The sequence below is a fragment of the Grampus griseus genome (assembly GCF_964374135.1).
Source record: "Grampus griseus genome assembly, chromosome: 4".
NCBI lineage: Eukaryota > Metazoa > Chordata > Mammalia > Artiodactyla > Delphinidae > Grampus > Grampus griseus.
In genome coordinates this window covers 58,576,131-58,597,220 of record NC_138997.1, presented here as the reverse complement: position 1 = coordinate 58,597,220, position 21,090 = coordinate 58,576,131, and the positions used below count along the sequence as shown (strand labels likewise).

Genomic DNA, 21,090 nt, shown 5'->3' with positions numbered 1-21,090 from the left:
TCTCTGCTGTATTTTTCAAGCCAGGCTAAACTGACCCACTACCTTATAAATTTAAATCCTTTACAAATTGGCTATGGGATTTTGATTGATTAAAGTGATTCTGAAATAAAACATATCATTTAATCTCACTTCATTGTACTACAACCACAGAATATATGGATTCTCATACATGTATGACCTGCATACAGCTCTCAATGTTTAACTTGTAATAGTGAATTAGAGGCCCGTTCTTGAAGTAATCCAGTTTCGGTAATAAGCCACTTTTGTGTAGACTCCAGGTTTGTTCTTTTGCCCACAGTTATCTCCCCAGCTCACAATTCCAATGAGATACCAGGTATCTTTAAGATCCTTTCCAACTAAAGGTCCCCCAGAATCACCCTGAAATTAAAAAAAGAAAAAAGAGAAAGAAAATTAGCTAAATGTAAAACTTGTTACTTAAGATAGTTTGATGAACCACATATTTTATTATTAGACAGTATATGTATAGATTACCAATTCTAGGATAATTAGTTGAAACATGGGTTTCAAAAGTTATAAAATTCAATTTCCACATTTTATTTTTTCAACTTTATAGATGAATAATTCACAAATAAACATATATATTTAAAGTGTACATCGTGATAATTTGACATATATACTTTGTGAAATGATTACCACAATCAGGTTAATTAACACACCCATCACCTCACAATACTTTGTGTGTGTGTGGGTGTATGTGTGTAGTAAGAATGCTTAAGGTCTACTCTTAGCAAATTTCAAGTACACAACACAGAAAGTCAATCTGATGTTAGTTTTTTCTGACTTCAAGTAAGGTGCCTGAGCTTCTGTTTTATCAGACAAAGCACCTCCCGATGTACCCCAGTAGCAATCCCTGTATTCCTGCTTAGACCCCTGTGCCTGAGTCACTTCCTCGATAACTTCCCCAATTTTTCTATGACTAGAGCTTTGCCTTATTATGTACTGAACAGTCATGGGGCAGGAATCTTACCTCTGCTCCCCAGTCCAGTGAAAGCTCTTTATGACCACCAGTCTTTCCAGAGGCTTATCACTGATCTTACTGTTCATCTAGATTCTCATTTTCAGTGTGTTCCTGTCACCACCTCCCACTTGCCTGTCATGGCATGAACCTCTCTTTGGATTCCCTGAATTTTAGATGCCTCCTCCACATTCTCAGCAACTGGGACTAGATTCTGCTCTTGCCCAGCGTGTATGCTTGCAAAACTCCCTGCTATTTTTCTGACAGAGGTTGTCTATGTTGTGTAATTGGTGGGACTCTGCGCAGGGCTTTCTGCCACCTGATAACAATACAATTCCCATCATTTTAGCATGTGGAATCACCTCCTTGGAGTTTTCAGGAATCTCTCATTATAAAGCAAGTGCCTCCAGGAAGAAACACACTTTACTCCTTTGTCCAAAAATATACATGCAGGATAGATGCTGGACAACAGAGTAGGCCACTGGAAAGGGGACTAGATATTCACACCATGGCCTAATCCACCTTCTCAGCATTAACAGCTTCTCACCTCTCATCCTCCTTAGGCTGAGACCCAACAGAGTACTTGGAGTTGCCTCAAATATGAATTATAATTTCACACCTTCAGAATTTTAGCTATGCTTTTTCTCTTTTCTATAATATTCCCCTCTTATTCTATAGGGTAAGTGCTCTTTATCCTTCAGGCCTCATTGAAGTATCGTCTCTCTAATACTTGTTCCAGAAATGTTCCTTCAAGCTAAAAATGTTTGTTCTCCACACTTGAAACTAATACAATATTGTAAATCAACTATACTTTAATAAAAATTTTTGTTCTCTGTTATATAATTTATAACATTACATCATAGTTCATTGTTCATCATTGTTTCCTTTCTAAATGTGAGCTCTTTAAGGAAAGGGACTCTGCTTTATGAACCTGTGGATTTTTGGTATTAAGAAAATTTTATTTTATTGATTGGTTGATAGCATCAAAGAAACTCTTTGCTTATTTTGTTTTGCTTAATAAAACATTTAAAAATATGTGTTTGAGATTTGCATTTATAAATTTTTGAACAGACAAGATCTCTGTATTTTACTAAAATAAAGAGCATTTTGAGCCAGATACATTTTTTGAGGTCATGATATCAAAATAATCTCTCTCCACCTACCATACAGGCATCATAAATTCCTTCCAGATAGCCAGCACAAAACATCCCAAATTTTATATGTCTGCCATACATATGTGGCTGCTTGCACACATCATCACTTATGATTTTCAGTCTGGCTTCATGAAGATCATTTTGGGATTCCCCTTAAGGAAAAACAAAGTAATTTTAGTGTTTACAGTAAACATCTTAGCTAGAATGAAGTGTGGACCGTTTCCCGATTTTTTTTTCATACTAAAATTGTTGATACAGGATGAGGTTAATGTAAGCAGCTCCTAAAGAAAAAAAATTCTGTTTAATATCTGGTATATGTAAATGATAATCGTCCTTATCTCATTTTTATAAATACCTATACTAGCAAGAAAAACATTTTGTTTCTTTTTCTGGAACCTTTGTACCTTAAAAAACAATCAGTTAATGTATTTAGGACGGCATTTTTAATTTTTATTTATTTATTTATTTTATTTTATTGTTATTTTTTTTTGCGGTACACAGGCCTCTCACCGCCGCGGCCTCTCCCGTCGCGGAGCACAGGCTCCGGACGCGCAGGCCCAGCGGCCATGGCTTACGGGCCCAGCCGCTCTGCGGCACGCGGGATCCTCCCGGACCAGGGCACGAACCCGTATCCCCCGCATCAGCAGGCGGACTCCCAGCCACTGCGCCATCAGGGAAGCCCAGGACGGCATTTTTTAAAAAATAAAGTTTGTATTTCTAGATTCCAGATTGTTCCCAGAAACTTCTCAGGCCTAGTTTGCTTCCCTGGCTTGATAAAATAACTATATACATTTACTTTATCCTTTACATTTTATGAAGAACTTTCACATACATAATGACATTTAAAGGCAATGATTTCATTACCTCTTACAATTTTGGGACTCCAGATCATAAGCTAGATCCTGAGTTATAGAAACCAGTATTAATGCAGAAGACAACTATTTATGATGGAAAACAATAATATCACAAGCATTCAGAGTTTCTTTATATCAACCATATGCTGATTGGGAAACTGACCCTGTAGTAGACAGAATTCTACTATGATCCCCAAGATTCCTATGTGATCTCCTTTCTCTGAGGTATGGGTGGGATCTGTGAATATTATGGATGTCATTCTCATGATTAGGTTATGTTCTGTGGCACAGGAGAGGGAATTTCGCAGATTAATTAAGATGTAGTCAGTCTGACAGTGAGTTCATAAAAAGGGAGATTTTCCAAGGTGGGCCTGACCTAATCCTGTGAGCCCTTTTAAAAAGGGCTTAGGCCTTCCCTAAGTTCAGAGAGTTTTCGCTAATGGTGTTGGAGAAGCAAGATGCCATGAGCTCTGCAGCTGCAAGAAACTGAGTTCCATCAACAACCAGCTTGGAAGAGAACTCAGAGCCGTAGATGAGACCACAACCCCAGCCAGCACTTTGATTGCTGTTTTGTGAGACCCTGAGAAGAGAACCCAACTAAGCTATGTCTGAACTTCTGACTCATGGAAACTGTGAGGTAATAAATGTGTGCTCTTTTAAGTTGTTAAATTTGTGGTAATTTGTTACACAGCAGTATAAAACTAATATAGATACTAATTTCTGTAGAATGCCAATTCGGGATTTATTTCTGGACAGGTGTGTTTGCTAAAATGTTTTAAAAATGCTCAAATTATTCTGTTCTTTGAATATAATTGGTGTAATTTTTTTTGCCTACTACATTATCAATTAAAAATAATTCATGTCGGGCTTCCCTGGTGGCGCAGTGGTTGAGAGTCTGCCTGCCGATGCAGGGGACACGGGTTCGTGCCCCGGTCCAGGAAGATCCCACATGCCATGGAGTGGCTAGGCCTGTGAGCCATGGCCGCTGAGCCTGCGTGTCCAGAGCCTGTGCTCCGCAACGGAAGAAGCCACAACAGTGAGAGGCCCGTGTACCGCAAACAAACAAACAAAAAAAAATTCATGTCCAGTGCCGGGAAGGGTTGAAATGCATATTGTAGGTGACAGTGTAAATTCATAAATTTTTCATAAAACTAGTTGGCAAAAAGTTATAAAAATTATAGTCTAACACAACACTGTAAATCAACTATACACCAATAAAAATTAATTAAATTAAAAAAAAACCCATAGGAAACAAACAAACAAAAAGTATAGCCTATAAGTCCTATACATCCCTGAACTGTTTCTCAACTATTGTGGGAATGCTTAATGACATTTCTCAGAAAGTGTTGATTTTTTTCAAAGAATCAGCTTTTTATTTCATTAATTTTCTCTATTTTTTGCTTTTGATAGAATTCATTTTCACTCTTACCTTTATTATTTCCTTCTTCCTGTTTATTTTAGGTTTATTTTGCTCTTCTTTTCTAGTTTCTTGAAATGAGAATTTATGTTATTGATTTGAGACCTTTCCTGTTTTCTAATGTATGCATTTGCTATGTTTCCCTCTCTCTTTACTGTTTTAGATACATCCTGCATGTATTGATATTTTTTCATTTTCATTTTATTCTATGTATACTTACAATTTTCTTCAAGATTTTCTCTTTGACCTATGAATTATTTAGAAGTGTATTGCTTAATTTTTAAGCATTTAGAGATTTTCCTATTATCTGTTACTGGTATCTAGTTTGATTCCATTATCATCAGAGAGCATACTATGTGTGATTTCCATTCTTTTACCCTAACTAATCCAACCAAACTGTGTGGAAAAGTCTGACAGAATAATATTGATGGACATTAAATCACACTGCCATAAATACGGCTTAGTGCTCCATGATTCATTTTGGGATACCCACCACCATGAAAAAGTGCTCCAAATCCTGTGACATAGACAGTTGAATTTGGTTGGAAGGACACAGAGGCTTCTGGCAAACAAACTCTTCGGATCTCATCAGTAAAGGTGACGCTGGATGATAATTGCACAACAGCAATGTCGTATTCTTTTGCTGGGAAGTGATATCTCTCATGGACAATAATTCTTTCGATATTTCTTTTCATTAATGGAGGGTTGATTGTTGTTCCAAAGCTAACAGTCCATTGATGTGGATTTGATTTACTGGAAAAGATTAGAAATGAACAGAATATATGAACTGCATTACAATAATTGCATGCAGGCTAATAAAGGAGAAAATTCCACCCTAAAACACTTGGTTGCAATGATAGTTTTCTTTGACCATATAGTCTTTTGCTACTGTTTTGAAAGATAAAATGTATACAAACGGCATCTTTGAGCTGAAATTCAGTATAGAATTATTGAATTTTAGAACTGTAAAGCACATAAAATATTATTCATTTATTTCTTCAGCAAATATTTATTAAACATCTACATGTTGAACCTTATTTGAAGTGCCGGGGATAAAGTGGCAAACAAGATAGAAAGGTCCCTGCTGGTGGGTGTATTTGATTTCAGTGAAGGAAAAAGAGCAAAACAAATTAATGAATAGATAAATAATTTCCCACAGTGATAAGGTCTATGAATAAAATAGGGCAATGGAATAGAGTACAAGGGGGTAGTTAGATAAGCCTCTTGAGATCATGGCATTTGGGTTGAGACACGGTTGATGAGGAGTCAGCTGTGAGAAGGTGGGGTGACAAGTTTTCAGGCAAACATCTCAAGGGCTTAGACCAGACAGGCTGCAGTTCAGGACACAAGGGAATTATGGTGGGGGATGAGATCGGCGAGGTAGGCGGGGGCCAGATTTTAGTGTCTTATACGTCGTGAATAAAGTGCTTAGATTTTATTCAAGTGATATGGCAATTCACTGGATGATTTTAAGCCAAGCATAATGTAGTCTCATGTTAAAAAAAAAAATCACATTGTTTCTTTCCAGAGAGTAGATTGTTAGAGGGCAAGAGTGAATGAGGCAAAGTTGTCATAAGTCCTATGAGAGATGACCAAGTGTGGGTGACTTCTAGCTTATGGGCTTGAGCAGCTGGTAGATCCTGGCACATACAGGGACTGGGAAGGTCATCTAGTAATGAAAGGTCCTCTAGTAAAGGCTTTGTTTTATACTTAAGGAAAATAGGGCCTAGATGGTTTAAATTATATGCCTAGTATCACATGTCTGCTTGTCTCTCTCTGTTCTTTATAGGACACCATCTTCCACCAAAATGTATTATTAATAATGAGATTAATGTTCCTTAACTAATTAATTGAACTAACATCATCCAAGAGGGATAAGCAAAGAGACAGGTACTGCCGATATAGATACTTGTTTCTCAACCTAATTATTTCTTTTTTTTTTAAATTGAAGTATAGTTGATTTATAATGTTGCAGGTATACAGCAAAGTGATTCATTATATATATATATATATATATATATATATATATTCTTTTTCAGATTCTTTTCCATTAGCGTTAATTACAAGATATTGATTATAGTTCCCTGTGCTATACATAGGTTCTTGTTGTTTATCTATTTTACATATTGTAGTGTGTATCTGTTAATACCAAATTCCTAGTTTATCCCTCCTCCCTTTCCCCTTTGGTAGCCATAAGTTTGTTTTCTATGTCTGTGAGTCTATTTCTGTTTTGTAAATAAGTTCATTTGTATCTTTTTTTTAGATTCCACATATTAGTGATATGATACTTGTCTTTCACTGTCTGACTTACTTCACTTAGTATGATAATCTCTAGGTCCATCCATGTTGCTGCATATGACATTATTTCATTCTTTTTTATGGTTGAGTAATAGTCCATTGTACATATATACCACATCTTCTTTATCCATTCACCTGTTGATGGACACTTAGGTTGTTTCCATGTCTTGTCTACTGTAAATAGTGCTTCTGTGAACATTGGGTTGCATGTATCTTTCCGAATTAGAGTTTTCTCTGGATATATGCCCAGGAGTGGGATTGCTGGATCATATGGTAGCTCTATTTTTAGTTTTTTAAGGAACCTCCATACTGTTTTCCATAGTGGCTGCACCAATTTACATTCCCACCAACAGTGTAGGAGGGTTCCCTTTTCTCCACACTCTGTTCAGCCACAGTTTCTTTATTTAAAACCTTAAGGACCTGATACTAGGATAATGACTACTACCCCTACTGACTTTCCAAATAAGTGTAAGTGTAACACAATTTTAGAAAAGAAACTGAAAGAAGTTTTTCTCATTTTACCTCAGTAATATTTGGGGACATTGATTATTACTCAGAAGATGATAAAACTCAGAGGTTTTTTTTAAGCAGTAGTAGTAGCAGTAGTAGTAGTAAGTTAACGTCAATCACTTACATCCTAAAGCAGTGCGCTGCGGTAACAAGCCACGTATTACTAATCAAGGTGGCGCCACATTGATGTATGTCATTATGCTGAAGGGAAGCTTGCCAAGGCCAGGAAGACTTGCCTGCAATCTCTCCGGACATTATTCTGTTCACTATTAATGGAACAGCTCGTTTACCACAACCTGAAAGAGATGACATCATTAGATTGTAAGAAACATCTCTATAATCCCTGATACAGAGAAACTAGTAGAGTACTGCAGTGCAATATTTGCATGTCATTATATAAACATGTACAATATTAATATCCATCCTCTGTATTTCCTGATAGTTGATGTTTTGCTTACTCCCTCCCTTTATAGATGTGGATATATATTGCCTACTAAAGCTATGTAAGGCTGTAAAGTGTTGACACACCAAAAAGTGTATGTCCTGAGGACCTGCAGTGTCAATTATCCAGATGTTCTGGGAGCTCCTACTAAGATTATTGTTTCCCAGTTTTAGATGTTCCCACCATGTTACTTTGACATGAAGCCCTCACCAAAAGAACTAGTCAGAGAAGTAATTGCTAATTCCTTGGAACTCCTACCCCCATACAGTTTTCTGAGTGACTAGTTCCTAAAGTGAGCACGGGTTAATGTATCATGACCAGTCTCTTACTCTTCGGGATGGAGGGTTCTATGTTTCCACATAAACATCACATTCACTATTGGTAGGAATAAATATGTACTTTATTATGTGCATCAGATCAGAGATTAGTTTGATGCTTAGGGTTCCTGCTAAGAATTAAGCCTGTTTAAAGCATGGTACTCATAAAGAAAACATGGTAGGTTCAATTCTTGTTCCAACAAATTAGGTATCAAAAAGGAAATTCACTTTACTGGTACTGATTACACTCCTTCTGTGGCCAGTCATTTTAGAAATCCCCATCACTCTGCCATCTCTAGTTTAGACTACCATTTTTCTCATCTGAAGGACTGCAATAGCTTCCCTGTTCATCTCCCTGCCTCCAGCTTTGCTCTTCCAGTCCATTCTCCACACTGAAAACTGAGTGACCTTTCTGATGTGTGTAAAACCCTTCAGTGACTTCTCGTTGCCCTCCAAACAAGGTCGAAATGTTTCAGCATGGTTCTGGTCCTTGATCATTATTAATCACACCCCTTTCCCATGCCCACCCTATTCTATATTACAGCCACACTGACATTTTTCAATGACAAGAAATGACCGTGTTCTTGCTTTTCTGAAGACATTTTTACATTCTGCTCCCCCTGCCCGAGACACTCATTCCACTTGTCACTTGATTTTCTGTCTTTCCTTTCACCTCAAGGATCACTTTGTGACCCCACAAGACCAGATTAGCTGGCTCTGATTGACTCTCATAGCACTGTGCTCTGTCTCTGTCATAGCGTTTATCACACTGTTTTAACATTTCCTGATTTATTTATGTCTTCCCCTACCTTCAAACTCCTAACTTTAGAGGAGGAATCATGTCTTATTGACACTTGTATTCACTTTCTGGCACTTGGTAGATGTTAAAAAATTATTTATTGAATGAATGAATAAAATGTATAGTGTGTTTGCAAGACACAGATGAAAATGAAAGAACAACTTTCCTAAAATTCATCACTGCTATTATAAAATCTTTCAAAATTTAGGTCACAGTGATATAAAGTGAGTGAGTGGAGCTGCTGTCAACCATCAAGATGGGTATAATAAGTAAATTTTATAGGTCAGTCACAAATTATGGGGTCTATCTCTTTCCCATTTATCACTTTCTCATTTTATTTCTCAGTAGAAAGCATATTTCATAGCATTCAAAAAATTAGCAAGGCAAGTTTATTTATTCCAAACCAGAAATATATAATTTCTTCAAACTGCCCCCAAATTCCCACCATGTAAAATGTTTTTCTTGAACATTACAAAAAGATTGGTCTTAGGGAAAAAAAGTATTTTCATCTCTTACTCAATTGTTATTCTCTCCCAAAGAAAATGTGGGACATGGGTGGGAGATTATGAGGTAATATTTGAAGATATTATCCTCCCTGATATGGAAATTGAACTTGTTTTTACAAGCTAACTAGACTTACATGCTTGGACAGTTAGCTTCCCTGTTGATGAGCTCATTGCTGAAAAACAAAATAGAGCAAAGAATGATAATTTGATATTCTTCTGGTTGGTCTCAATGACCAGAAATTATCAGAGGATACTGACCGCATATGGATTCTAGAAACTTGAGCATATAGATCAGTCAGGAAAGTGGTTATCTGATATAACAGAATATGTGTACAGTTTTTGTAGAGATTTATAGGCAACCGCTGATTAGGTGGGTAATACAAGCAGTAGGTAATTAAGGCACAAATATTGGATGATCAAAACTCACAAATCATTTGTATTAATACAGAACAGTGGTTTTCCAATGGTGCAGGATAAAGCTTCTTTGGATTTTATTTAAGGAAATAGAGAAAGAGGGGAAAGAGGGAGCAACTAGATGGGGTCTTCAGGTTCAAACCCAGGCTCAACCAGAACAGGTCTGCTTTTATCTCTTCTCTTTTTTTTTTTGTTACCGGTACGCGGGCCTCTTACTGCTGTGGCCTCTCCCGTTACGGAGCACAGGTTCCAGACGCGCAGGCCCAGCGGCCATGGCTCACGGGCCCAGCCACTCTGCGGCATGTGGGATCCTCCCGGACCGGGGCACGAACCTGTGTCCTCTGCATCGGCAGGCGGACTCTCAACCACTGCGCCACCAGGGAAGCCCTATCTCTTCTCTTTATTTAAGATTTCACATAAGCCTTTCTTTGGTCAAAGAGTTTGGGAATGGAAAAAAAAAAAAAAACTTTGAAAACTACCACATAAACTATATTTAAAATACTTCTAAAACATGGTTCCTAAATTATTAAAATTATTTTTTTCTGAGGTATAAACTACTGTATATTCTTATCAAACACCGGCTGAATATTGGTAAAGGCCAATTATTGGACAGAATCTAAGATTAAATTCTGTCATTTCCAACAAAGTTAGGAATCTGATAAAGGAAATACAAACATTTAAACTTAAGCTGACGGACAGTTGCATGAAAACTGTGATGTTTTTCAAAATAAAAGGGCTTAATGAGTAGAATGAGGGTAGATTGGTTTTACTTATTTCTACCAATGCCATGTTTCTCAGACTCATATTCTTTGTATCTAATTTCTCATTATACACAATAAGAATGTTTCTTTCTACTTACCTTCTATAAATTTCACTTGGGAAACTAGTGATAATGAACTCTACAAAGTGGGAGCTCTTGAGAATATCCAATTCAGGGATACCCTTAAAGGCATATCTAAATCATTATATGGTGAAGAATCAATTTCTCAGGTCAGATTCTCAGTACTTATGAAAGGAACTCAATTTTCAGTCAAATATAGTTTTAAGGTAGTAAATTTCTTATTTTATGTTTTTAAATGTAGGCATACCTTGGAGATATTGTGGGTTCGGTTCCAGACCACTGCAATAAGGTGAATATTGCAATAAAGCAAGTCACAAAGTTTTTGATTTCCCAGTGCATATAAAAGTTTACTTTTACACTATACTGTAGTCCATTAAGTGTGCAATAGCATTACGTCTTGAAAAAACTATATATATATATATATATAATTTTAAAATACTTCATTGCTAAAACATGCTAAAAATTATCTGACACTACAGCGTTGCCACAAACCTTCAATTTATAAAAACACAACATCTCTGAAGTGCAATGAAGGGAAGTGAAATAAAAAGAGGTATTTTAATATGTCACATGTTAGTAATAAATTAAAATGGAAAATAGTATAATGTTAGACTTCTTCAGTTAAAACTTCTTCAGCTTAGTTTGAGCAAGATGCAAATCACCCCTTTCCAGGAATGATACCAGGGTGAGTGTAATAGTTGGGAGTGTAATTGAATTTTTAAGGAAAGAGAATGATTACACCTGGAACTAAACTACCCATACACAAGTAACTAGCTGTTTCACATTTCCAGTTTTGACCAAATGCTTTTACTTTCCACGTCTAGAAGTGAAAAGAAACATTAACACCTTAGTTTTGAAAGTGACCCTCTAACACACTTCTGAGTTGGGAGTAATCATATTCAGGTCAGTACATGCTACAAGTAACATGATGATAACTGGAACCCACATCAACAACAGGTAGGCAGTGAGCCGCTCTTCCACAGCCATGGTGTTTGCAATTCAAAGGAGCTGATTTTAATTTTGCTCTGACACATTACATCACGTGAAAGACCCACACCACACACTTATTTGTCAAGCCAAAACACAGATTCTTGACAAATTATGGATAAATCTTGGGCTGCAGGGTTGTTTCTAGACTTGGTCTAGAATTTCTGTGGTTCTCCATTCATTTGAAGTCCCCCAAATTAAGTTTTGCTGGAGAGCAATGTTTTTGTCTGTAAGAATTGCCTTGAGGATTCTACTGAGCTTTCTACTAAATGGGCCTTTCCTAAGTACTAGTAAACACTGCTCTTTTTATATTTGGAAATTTGGAAAACTTCAAGGTTATAGCTTTTTCTACCACCAGTTACTCACATTAATGCTTTCAGGTTTCCAACGCATATGCACAATTTGCTGGCTTTCTAAGAGGTTATGGCCTATATGTTCCATATTCTATTTTCCTGTGTATCTTCATGGTATTTCTGTGACTTCAGGAATAACAAACATTATCATTGCAAGTTTATAGATGAGAAGATGGAGGCAAAGGCATGGGCCAATTACTTGGGTGTTCCTGCAGTGACTCAGTGGAGTTAGAATTAGGTAACTCTCAAATCAGGTTCTCCATCAGCACATCCTGCCCTTTACTCTACTGTAGTCATTAAAATAAGCTGCAGGTCACAAACTGAACCTATAAGAAACAAAGAGCCCAGACAACTGATGACCATTTCATACTTCATTTCTGGTTTCAGATAGTTCAGGCTTTTAAGTTCCTGGCAGATTAACTGGTTGTTGGAAATTACATAGAACACATCATGTAATTTATCAGAGCTTCCACTATTTCACAACCTCGATTCATTTGTTTCCCCACAAACAAGAAAACAAAGAAGGAGGATTAAGCCCTTGACAGGTTCTTCCCTCCTGGGTTGGGAGAGGTCCCCAGGTTTATTCCCTGACTAGCTGACTCTTTGTCTCATCAGCAAACTCCTGCCCATCCCATTCCTGCAGATTTTCACTTACTGGTCAGGTTTCCTCTTAAAGGGTCAACCAGACCCTTGCAAGGGCAGGGCCTTCTGTTTCACATCTGATATTAATCACACTTACTCTGAATCTCTTCTGTGACTCATAATTCTGGTGTCCCCTGGAATTTGTACGGGAAATCTGCACTTGTCTTCCAGAAATAGATGCTTGTGGAAGCAGCTTAATGTACAGGGTTAAACAGGTTTCTGTCTAGCTGGTCTCAGAGTCTTTAGTATGCTAATATAAGGGATGAATTTCCAAGAGGTGAATATCATAGACTGAATTTCTGAAATGTGTTTGACCACACCCTTTTTTCACAAGCCTCTCAAGAAATTAGTAATCTAGATTTGAATGTTTGCTCCTTTTTTTAAAAAAGTTATTCATTTATTTTTGGCTGCACTGGGTCTTTGTTGCTGCACACGGACTTTCTCTATTTGCAGCGAGTGGGGGTTACTCTTCGTTGTGGTGCACGGGCTTCTCATTGCAGTGGCTTCTCTTGTTGCTGAACACGGGCTCTAGGTGCACGGGCTTCAGTAGTTGTGGCATGCGGGCTCAGTAGTTGTGGCTTGAGAGCTCTAGAGAACAGCCTCAGTAGTTGTGGTGCACAGGCTTAGTTGCTCTGCGGCATGTGGGACCTTCCCGGACGAGGGCTCGAACCCATGTCTCCTGCATTGGCAGGTGGATTCTTAACCACTGCACCACCACGGAAGTCCCGAATGTTTGCTCCATTTAATTATTGGAGTCCTTAGCCTTTTTTGCCCCTCTTTCACATCTATAAAGGTGAATTTGCCTAATTCATAAGAATATAGAAACTAGACGCTGCATGTAAAGGATATAGAGAAGGGCCTTGATAAAGATTACTTCTTGTTCCTATGATTTCTTTTCTAGTTTAGTGATTTTTTTTTTTTTTTTTTAGTTTAGTGATTTTTAAAGCATTACTTATAAGAAGGCTTTAGTGGCTCCAAAATTGATTTACCATTTTCTCAAATGCCCATAGGAAAAAAAGTTAACATAAACTCCATGATTTCACTGTTTACAGAAACTATTCATATTTTTAAAAGGCAACAAATGAGTTTATGTTTTAGAAACAGAAAAACAGTTTTTGCTAAACACTTGGTATTTTCACCTGCTTAGTCATGGAGGAAGTGGCTGGCTCAGATTGACTATGTTAGTGGTAAAGGTTTGATTTTATTTCTGGATGAGTGCCAGTCAATTACTACAGAAAAAAATCACTTGACAACTAACTTCAGACATGCTTTCATCAGAGAATAACAAAACCTTTAAAAGTCACTTTTTTAACTTGAAATTTTTTCCATCTGAATTCTAGCCATTATTTGGAATAGAAATAATGGTAAATAAGTTTATGATTAGACAAAAAATGGACTTAATAGAGAACTTCACATCACATAGAAAGGCACCTACTTACCATTAACTTCAACTGACGAGGCATTTATTGACAAAGCTCTGGTGTTACTTATCTTCTTATATAACATGCTACGGATTTTCCTTTTTCTCACTGCCCTTGACTCAGCAGAGGGGAACTGGAACACCATAATCACATCTACTGTCACACCATCTTCCTCTGGACTGTGACACACAAGAGAAAGGTACTTGTTCAAAAAATACATCCAGTATTATCTAACTCTCTTTTCTGTATTGTCTTCTCCTGAATTATGCCTCAGTTGTTGAAAGTGTCAAGAACTAATCATCTCACATTGATAACTCATATATGTCACTTTCTGACTCAAGATCATTTCATATGTTCCCTCTTCAAGTTTTCATTATGTTCTGAGTGAATTTTCCCCATTAATTTGAAGGCTTGCTATAGCATTTGAGTTAGACTCAGACACCAAAATTTTATCATCAAAATTATAAACCCTGAGAATTGGAAAAAACTTTAATGGTGTCTTTGGCCAGTCCCTCGTGTGATACCTTCATCAGCTCTACAGCTTCCATGATAAGTGGTCATCTAACCCCAGCACAGTAATTAAAAAGATTTACTTCTCTAAAGAGGGTATTTCTCTTTGGTCAGCTCTGATTTTAAGAGAGCTCTTCACTTGGAGTTGAAATATGTCTCCCTAAAGCTTACATTCCATAGGCTTAGGTCTACCAATTGGGACATACATAAAACATCAGTTCCCTCTTCCACATAAAATATTTGAAGACAGTGATATTCTTGGTGTCTGAGTCTTCTCCAGATTACACATGTCCAGTTCCTTGAACTTTTTTCATATACACAAGTTCAAGCCCCTTCACTTGTGGGGTTGAATTTTTCCATACTCTTAAAGTAGGAAAACCAAACAATTAAAGGACTTTAAGAAAAATGGAAACCTATGTGTTGATCTGCCATGTCTTTTATTTTTACATTTCAAAAGATCCAAGCTCTAAAAACCACTGAAGCCCTATTTTCCTGAATTCTTCGATTTAAAAAAAGAGGGAATCATATCAGTTTAAAGGCATTTTATATATTGTGGTTCATTTTAGGCTTTGGAATGTGAAGATATAAATAAACAGAATTTTATGTCAAATTGGTAAATATACAATCTAGTAATTTTCCCTGTTTTTAAATCAGAGGGAAAACATTGTTTACCAAGTGGGATTTCCCTGGACCCACACAAAAGCTTACAAAATGATAGTGGCTACAAATTCAAAGGAGTTCTTAAGACTATGATAATTTTGCTAGGATGCTATGGCAAGTCAGAATTTAAAAACGGAGGGCATGAAATCTAGAAAGTTTTGGGAAATACGTGCTTTTTATCTCCTAAATATTATAAAATTTATCCAATATATATTGTAAAATCCTTCTGGAGGTCACTAGTTACTCGATAAAGGTATAAGGAACTTGGAGTAAGTCTGCCAATAAAGCATTAGCCTATTGATGAGAAAACCGATTATTATTTCCTTCAAATAGATCTGTCTGACTATATTCATTTTCTTTAAGAAGATGAGTCACACAGGCCCATATGTTTGTATCTGTTACGTATATGTTCTGCTATGAGCTTTCCAAATAACACAATTGAAACCTCTGAGCAATTTCTGCAAATGACAGGAGTCTTCCCTCTCCACCACAACAAGCAGAAATTCATTAAAACAGGAACATCTTTTTGTTTGGGCATGGCTCCTCTAACTAGGGCTTCATTACAGGTAAGACTTATGATCCCATTTTGTAGTCAACTTTGCCTTCTTAATACTTTTGAAATGACATGTGTATTGAAAGAATACAGCTTGGTGCATTCAGTGACATGCTGCTGGGTTTTCCCAAAGCTATGGTTTCTGGTAGTCCCAGGCCTTATAATCAGTTGATGGGATTTGAATCCTGGTTCTGTCACTTGCGGAATTTTGAACATATCACTTAAGCTCCCAGAGTCTTAGTTTTTATGTTTACAAACTGGTGATCGGCCCTGTATCTCGAGACTGTTGTCGAAATAATATTTATAAGAAATCCTAGCCAAAAGCCAAGCTCATAGAGGCAACAGTATATGAGGGTTCCTATCTCTTTTGCCCTTTGTCACTCCAGGATGTGAATCCACCTTTGCCCAAACATACATACGTCAGTTTGACTACTTGGTTCTTGATATAATGCTTGTTCAAGGCCGAATCTATAAATGTATCATCCACCTGTTATTACAATAAGAGAGAAACTATGTGTTAATAAGATATTTTATAAGAAGAATATACCCCTGATTAAATGTTAAAGCGATAGAAAAATGTTTTAACATGAGTAATATCATGATTTAAACCAGTGGTTCTCAATTCCAACTGTGCAACAGAATCATTTGCAGAATTAAAAAACAAAAAATGACTTAAGATGCTGGGGCCCCTCTCCCAGAATTTTGGTTATAAATTGTCTGGATGGAACCTAGGCATTTGTATTTGTAAAAATCTCCCCAGGTGACTCTAATGTGCTGACATAGGTATCTGGGGTAAAGGTTATCTTCCTAAAACTCCACAGAAGGTGAAGCAGAAAGTTGCAGAGCAGAGATGGGACATGGAGGGAGGCCTTGAGAAGTGGTGGAGAGAACCGTGGCTCAGTGCTGGGTTTGAAGCCTGCTTATCCTGCTGCTCTTGAACTGGGTGACCTTGGAAAAGTTGCTGAACCAAGCTGAGCCTCAGTATCCTAACCTCTAAAACAAAGATATTGCTATGCTACTCATAGGGTTGTAAGGATTAAACACATATAAAATGCTGGGTATATTTTGGTAGTAGACTGCCGGTGGATCAGGTTAGCCCCCATTCTGTCATCACAGGTCTCAGATTTCTCTGCAGGTCTTTGGCTATAAGTACAGGGAAGAGGCATTAGAGATTTAGGAAAGAGCTAAAAATTTTCTAATTGTTGTTGATTCTGAGCCCTAGGGTAGGTCAGGAAGGAAGAAAGAGTAAGGTGGTTTTACAGGTTTAGGTCAAAGTTGTGTTCCTCAGTTTATGTCAACAGGGGAGGAGAACAAAAACTACTGTTTGGGGTCCATTTGCACAGAATTTTAATTGCCTGCCTAGACATTATGACGCTGTGACTTATCACACCTAGATTTTTGCTTGCAGTATCCCCCAGTGACCACCTGGTGGCAACAGTGTCATCTGAATGCAGGCACTGCATTTCATATTTGATAGTAGATGAGCCAAATGTGCTCATCTATTTAGGACAAAAATTATGTCCTAAATCCTTAAGAAAGAGACAAGAAAACCACCTCTCATTTTGAAAAACCCAAAGAATGGAAATAAAAAAGAAGACTGTTTCAGAGATCAAGCAACAAGTTGTGACTTCCTTAGCAGTATCAGGCATTCATAAAAAGCTTAATTGGGAAACAAAATATATATCCCCCTTACTCCTTATAATAACTGTATGAAATAAGAATTATTTTGATTCTTATTTCATTTGAAGAGGAAACTGACACTCGGAGACATCATGTGAATTTCCCTAGCATCATGTGGATTAGTAAACTGGGACTTAAATCTAGGTCTTCTGTCTCTAGGTCCATCTCTTATCAATCACACAACCTCCTTGTTAAATGTGATGTACATTTTACTTCAATTTCTTTCATAGAATATACAACAATAAGTTATAACATAAACAGTCGATTGACTTAAAGTATAAAACTTTTAAACATATATTTGGTAATATATTTTTAAACTTTAGATCAAAGACAGTATTTAGAAAATAGAGAAATTGCTTGTATCCAGAATATACATTTACTTGTACTTAAATAAGAAAAGCTTAAATGGGCTGAAGAAATGTGGGGTTTATATGTTAGAAATGAAATTATTTTGTAAGTTATGTTTTTGCAAGACCACTAATTGTTTTAATTATTTCTCTTCCGACATACACAGCCAGTCCTATTACTCAGTATCTGGGGGAAATCCAAAAGAAAAGAAAAGACTAACCAAAACAAAGGGGAGAAAAATGACCAGTATTAAAAGGAAAAAAAAGTAAATAGTGTTTGGGTATCTAAAGAAGTTTGGTTTGTAATTATCCTCTGAAATTCTACCCGCAATAGATCCCTTGGCTGTTTGTGACTTGTTGGTGAAGGTACTGGATTAAGTTTTTGACTCTGGATGACATCATTCATCTGGCAAAATACCTCCTGAGAAGAATATCTAGCCCCAGCATCCATTCCATCTTTGAATAGTTCAGGTGTCTGGGAAGATAGGAGCTGAAAGAATAACATAAGAAGAATCTAGGTAGAAGTAACTTTGGTAATCACAGAAATATAGAATTCTCTTCTCTATAATTCAAATTCCAGGACCGTGTCCCTATAAAGCCTCATTGGTTGGGTCTGGGGTGAAGCCCAGGATCTTTATGTTATCCTAAAAGATGCTGGGGCACAGAGACTAGCTAACAGCATTCCTACACTAAAGGAATTTAAAACAGGGAAATCAGAGAAAACATGAACGTAAACTTTATTGCTGAATGGAGTTTATGTAAGAACTAGCTTTCTAGAGACCCCACCCAAAAATGTTTCCCTGGCAGATTAAGGCCTATTTCATCAGAAACATTCTGCCAGCACTTTGGCATTCTAATTCTAAATTCTCAGAAGTTTCAAAGGACACTTTTTTTAAGCTGTGTGCCAAGTTGTTCTAAGTTTATTATTTACATATCTTAATAGAGTTAGTGATTTATAAATCTATCTTGCTCCCATTTGGAGCCATTTGTAGAGTCTTATAGTTGGAGTTAGTCCCTCATGTTGAACAAAAGACCTTCTTGCAAGGTAGTACCTCTTTATATTTGATGATTTTGAAATGCTGGAAGTTGCACTAAGTTCTAAGAGGGCAACTGCAGGTTAGTTGGGTGTTTAATGGAAGAGTTAGGGAGAGGCCTTCAATTCAAACAAACAGACGGGCCCAGCAATTTAACTCTCATTCCCAGACTACCTCTGTTCACACATGTAGCCCGCCTTTCAGTTTAGATGCTTCCCAGCTTGCTCCTCTCACAGCAGTCTTTGTACTCACATAGGGGTGTTTCAGAGCTGAGACCACTAACTTCAGAGAGATATGCCACTGAAGACTGGCCAATGGAATATGAAGGCAGTTTCTACCAACATCTCACCAGATAAGTGCCTGATAACTAAAAGTTTAGAGCCAAAACATGCCAAAAAAAAAAAATTCAGATTCCTGTTGCTTTCTCCTAGTTATAATAAGAGTGGCACACAAAGGATGGTATAAGAGATGCTTTTAAAAAACACACCTTTAACCTTAAATAAGGTTCAATTGAAGTTGCTTTACTCCAGGGCTGAACTCAAGGTAGAAATAGAGATTAGAGCACAATTGCATTTGAGTCTCTGGTCACAGAGTCATATGTTCAAGGGCCTCACCATCTGTCATTCATCCCCACACCCACAACCCCCATCAATACCACCATTACCTTTCATGCTTGGTAGTGCTGTTTTCAGGCATGTCCTGTTTCTCTCTGTACTTGCCCTTCTCAGGCTATTCCTTTGGTCTGTAGTCCCCTCTCTGATTCTGCTGGCTCTGCTTTTCTGAATCACAACTCTCCTTCAAAGTCTATTTCAGATAAGACCTACTTTGGGTTTATTCCTTGAACCTTGAGGAAAGAGTAATCTTTCCTCTTCCTGTCCTAATTGTTCTTATTCCTCTTATATCTTCTACTCCTTAATATAGTTATTTATGAAAATATATTATCTCCTCTACTAAACTGCAAACCTTTTATGGATAGGGACAATCATTCTTCTTTTCATACTCTACAATATGTAAGAATTCAGCATGCTTTTTTGAATGAATTAATAAAAGGAAGTGAAAATTTGTTTATCAGAAAGCCTTGCATTTATCAGGAAGATTTTATTAGTGCTTTTAATGAGATTTACATCAGATTGAGATCAGTGCTCCTAGAGAAAAAAGAAAACTGCACATGAAGTATTTGAGGGGAATTTTTTCTCCTTGTTGACATTTTCAGTAATTTGATTCCTATGGATTAAGAACTCCTACCCATTGATATGTACAAGCAACATGTAATGGTTACCCCTCTCCAAAGGCAGCCTATATTCTTTGCCCTCTAAAAATAAAGACCATAATCTTGATCGTTCTTATTGCAATCCTTTAAAGTTGTTATTCTATCTATTTAAAATCCAGATTTTTGGCAAAACCCAAGATTTAAGAAGTCAGCTGTGAATCATTATCCTAAGCCTATGTAGAACATGGCCAACCTGAGCACTGATGGTGCTCACAGGATTTTGATGCTTATTGGTCTTTTGATCTCTTTACCCCTCAAGGAACTAGAAAAAGAACAAACTAAGACCAAGGCTAGCAGAAGGAAAGAGATAACAAAGATAAGAAAAGAAATAAATGAAATAAAAGTCAGAAAAACAATAGAAAAGATCAACAAAACTAAGAGCTGTGTTTTTGAAAAGATTAACAAAATTGACAAAACTTTAGTGAGACTATCTAAAAGAAAAAAGAGGACTCAAACAGAATCAGAAATGTAAGAATAGACATTATAACACAAAAATACAAAGGATCATAAGAAACTACTATGAACAATTATAAACCAACAAATTGGATAATCTAGAAGAAATGGATAAATTCCTAGAAAAATACAACCTACCAAGACTGAATCATGAAGAAACAGAAAATCTGAGACCAATAATGAATAAGGAGATTAAATCAGTAATCAAAACCCTCCTCAAAAGGAAAAGCCCAGGACCAGATGGTTTCACTGGTGAATGTTACCAAACAGTTAAATGAGAATTAATGCCAGTCCTTCTCAAACTCTTCCAAAAAATCAAAGAAGAAGGAACACACCCAAACTTATTTTGTGAGGCCAGCATTACCTTTATACCAAAGCCAGATAAGGACACTACAAGAAAATAAAACTTCAGACCAATATTCCTGAAGCAAAAATTCTCAACAGTGTATTAGCAAACTAAATTCAACAGCACATTAAAAGGATCATATAGGAGGGGTGGGATGGGGAGGGTGGGAGGGAGGGAGACGCAACAGAGAAGACATATGGGAACATATGTTTATGTATGACTGATTCACTTTGTTATAAAGCAGAAACTAACACACCATTGTAAAGCAATTATACCCCAATAAAGATGTTAAAAAAAAAAAAAAGG

At 36.9% G+C, this 21,090-nt stretch overlaps 1 protein-coding gene across 1 annotated transcript in view; it reads right to left on the bottom strand.

The window, feature by feature from the left end:
- Positions 1–216: 216 nt before the first annotated feature.
- TMPRSS11A (transmembrane serine protease 11A) overlaps positions 217–21,090 on the bottom strand; it is a gene marked incomplete at both ends in the record, with an annotated part of 30,626 nt that continues 9,752 nt past the window's right edge. Inside the window, 8 exons of the mRNA XM_082654015.1 lie at positions 217–378; positions 2,140–2,282; positions 4,895–5,154; positions 7,334–7,505; positions 9,408–9,446; positions 13,950–14,110; positions 16,074–16,141; positions 18,100–18,171. Of these exons, the coding sequence (XP_082510141.1) occupies positions 217–378; positions 2,140–2,282; positions 4,895–5,154; positions 7,334–7,505; positions 9,408–9,446; positions 13,950–14,110; positions 16,074–16,141; positions 18,100–18,171 (1,077 nt within the window). The remainder of the gene's footprint in view (positions 379–2,139; positions 2,283–4,894; positions 5,155–7,333; positions 7,506–9,407; positions 9,447–13,949; positions 14,111–16,073; positions 16,142–18,099; positions 18,172–21,090) is intronic.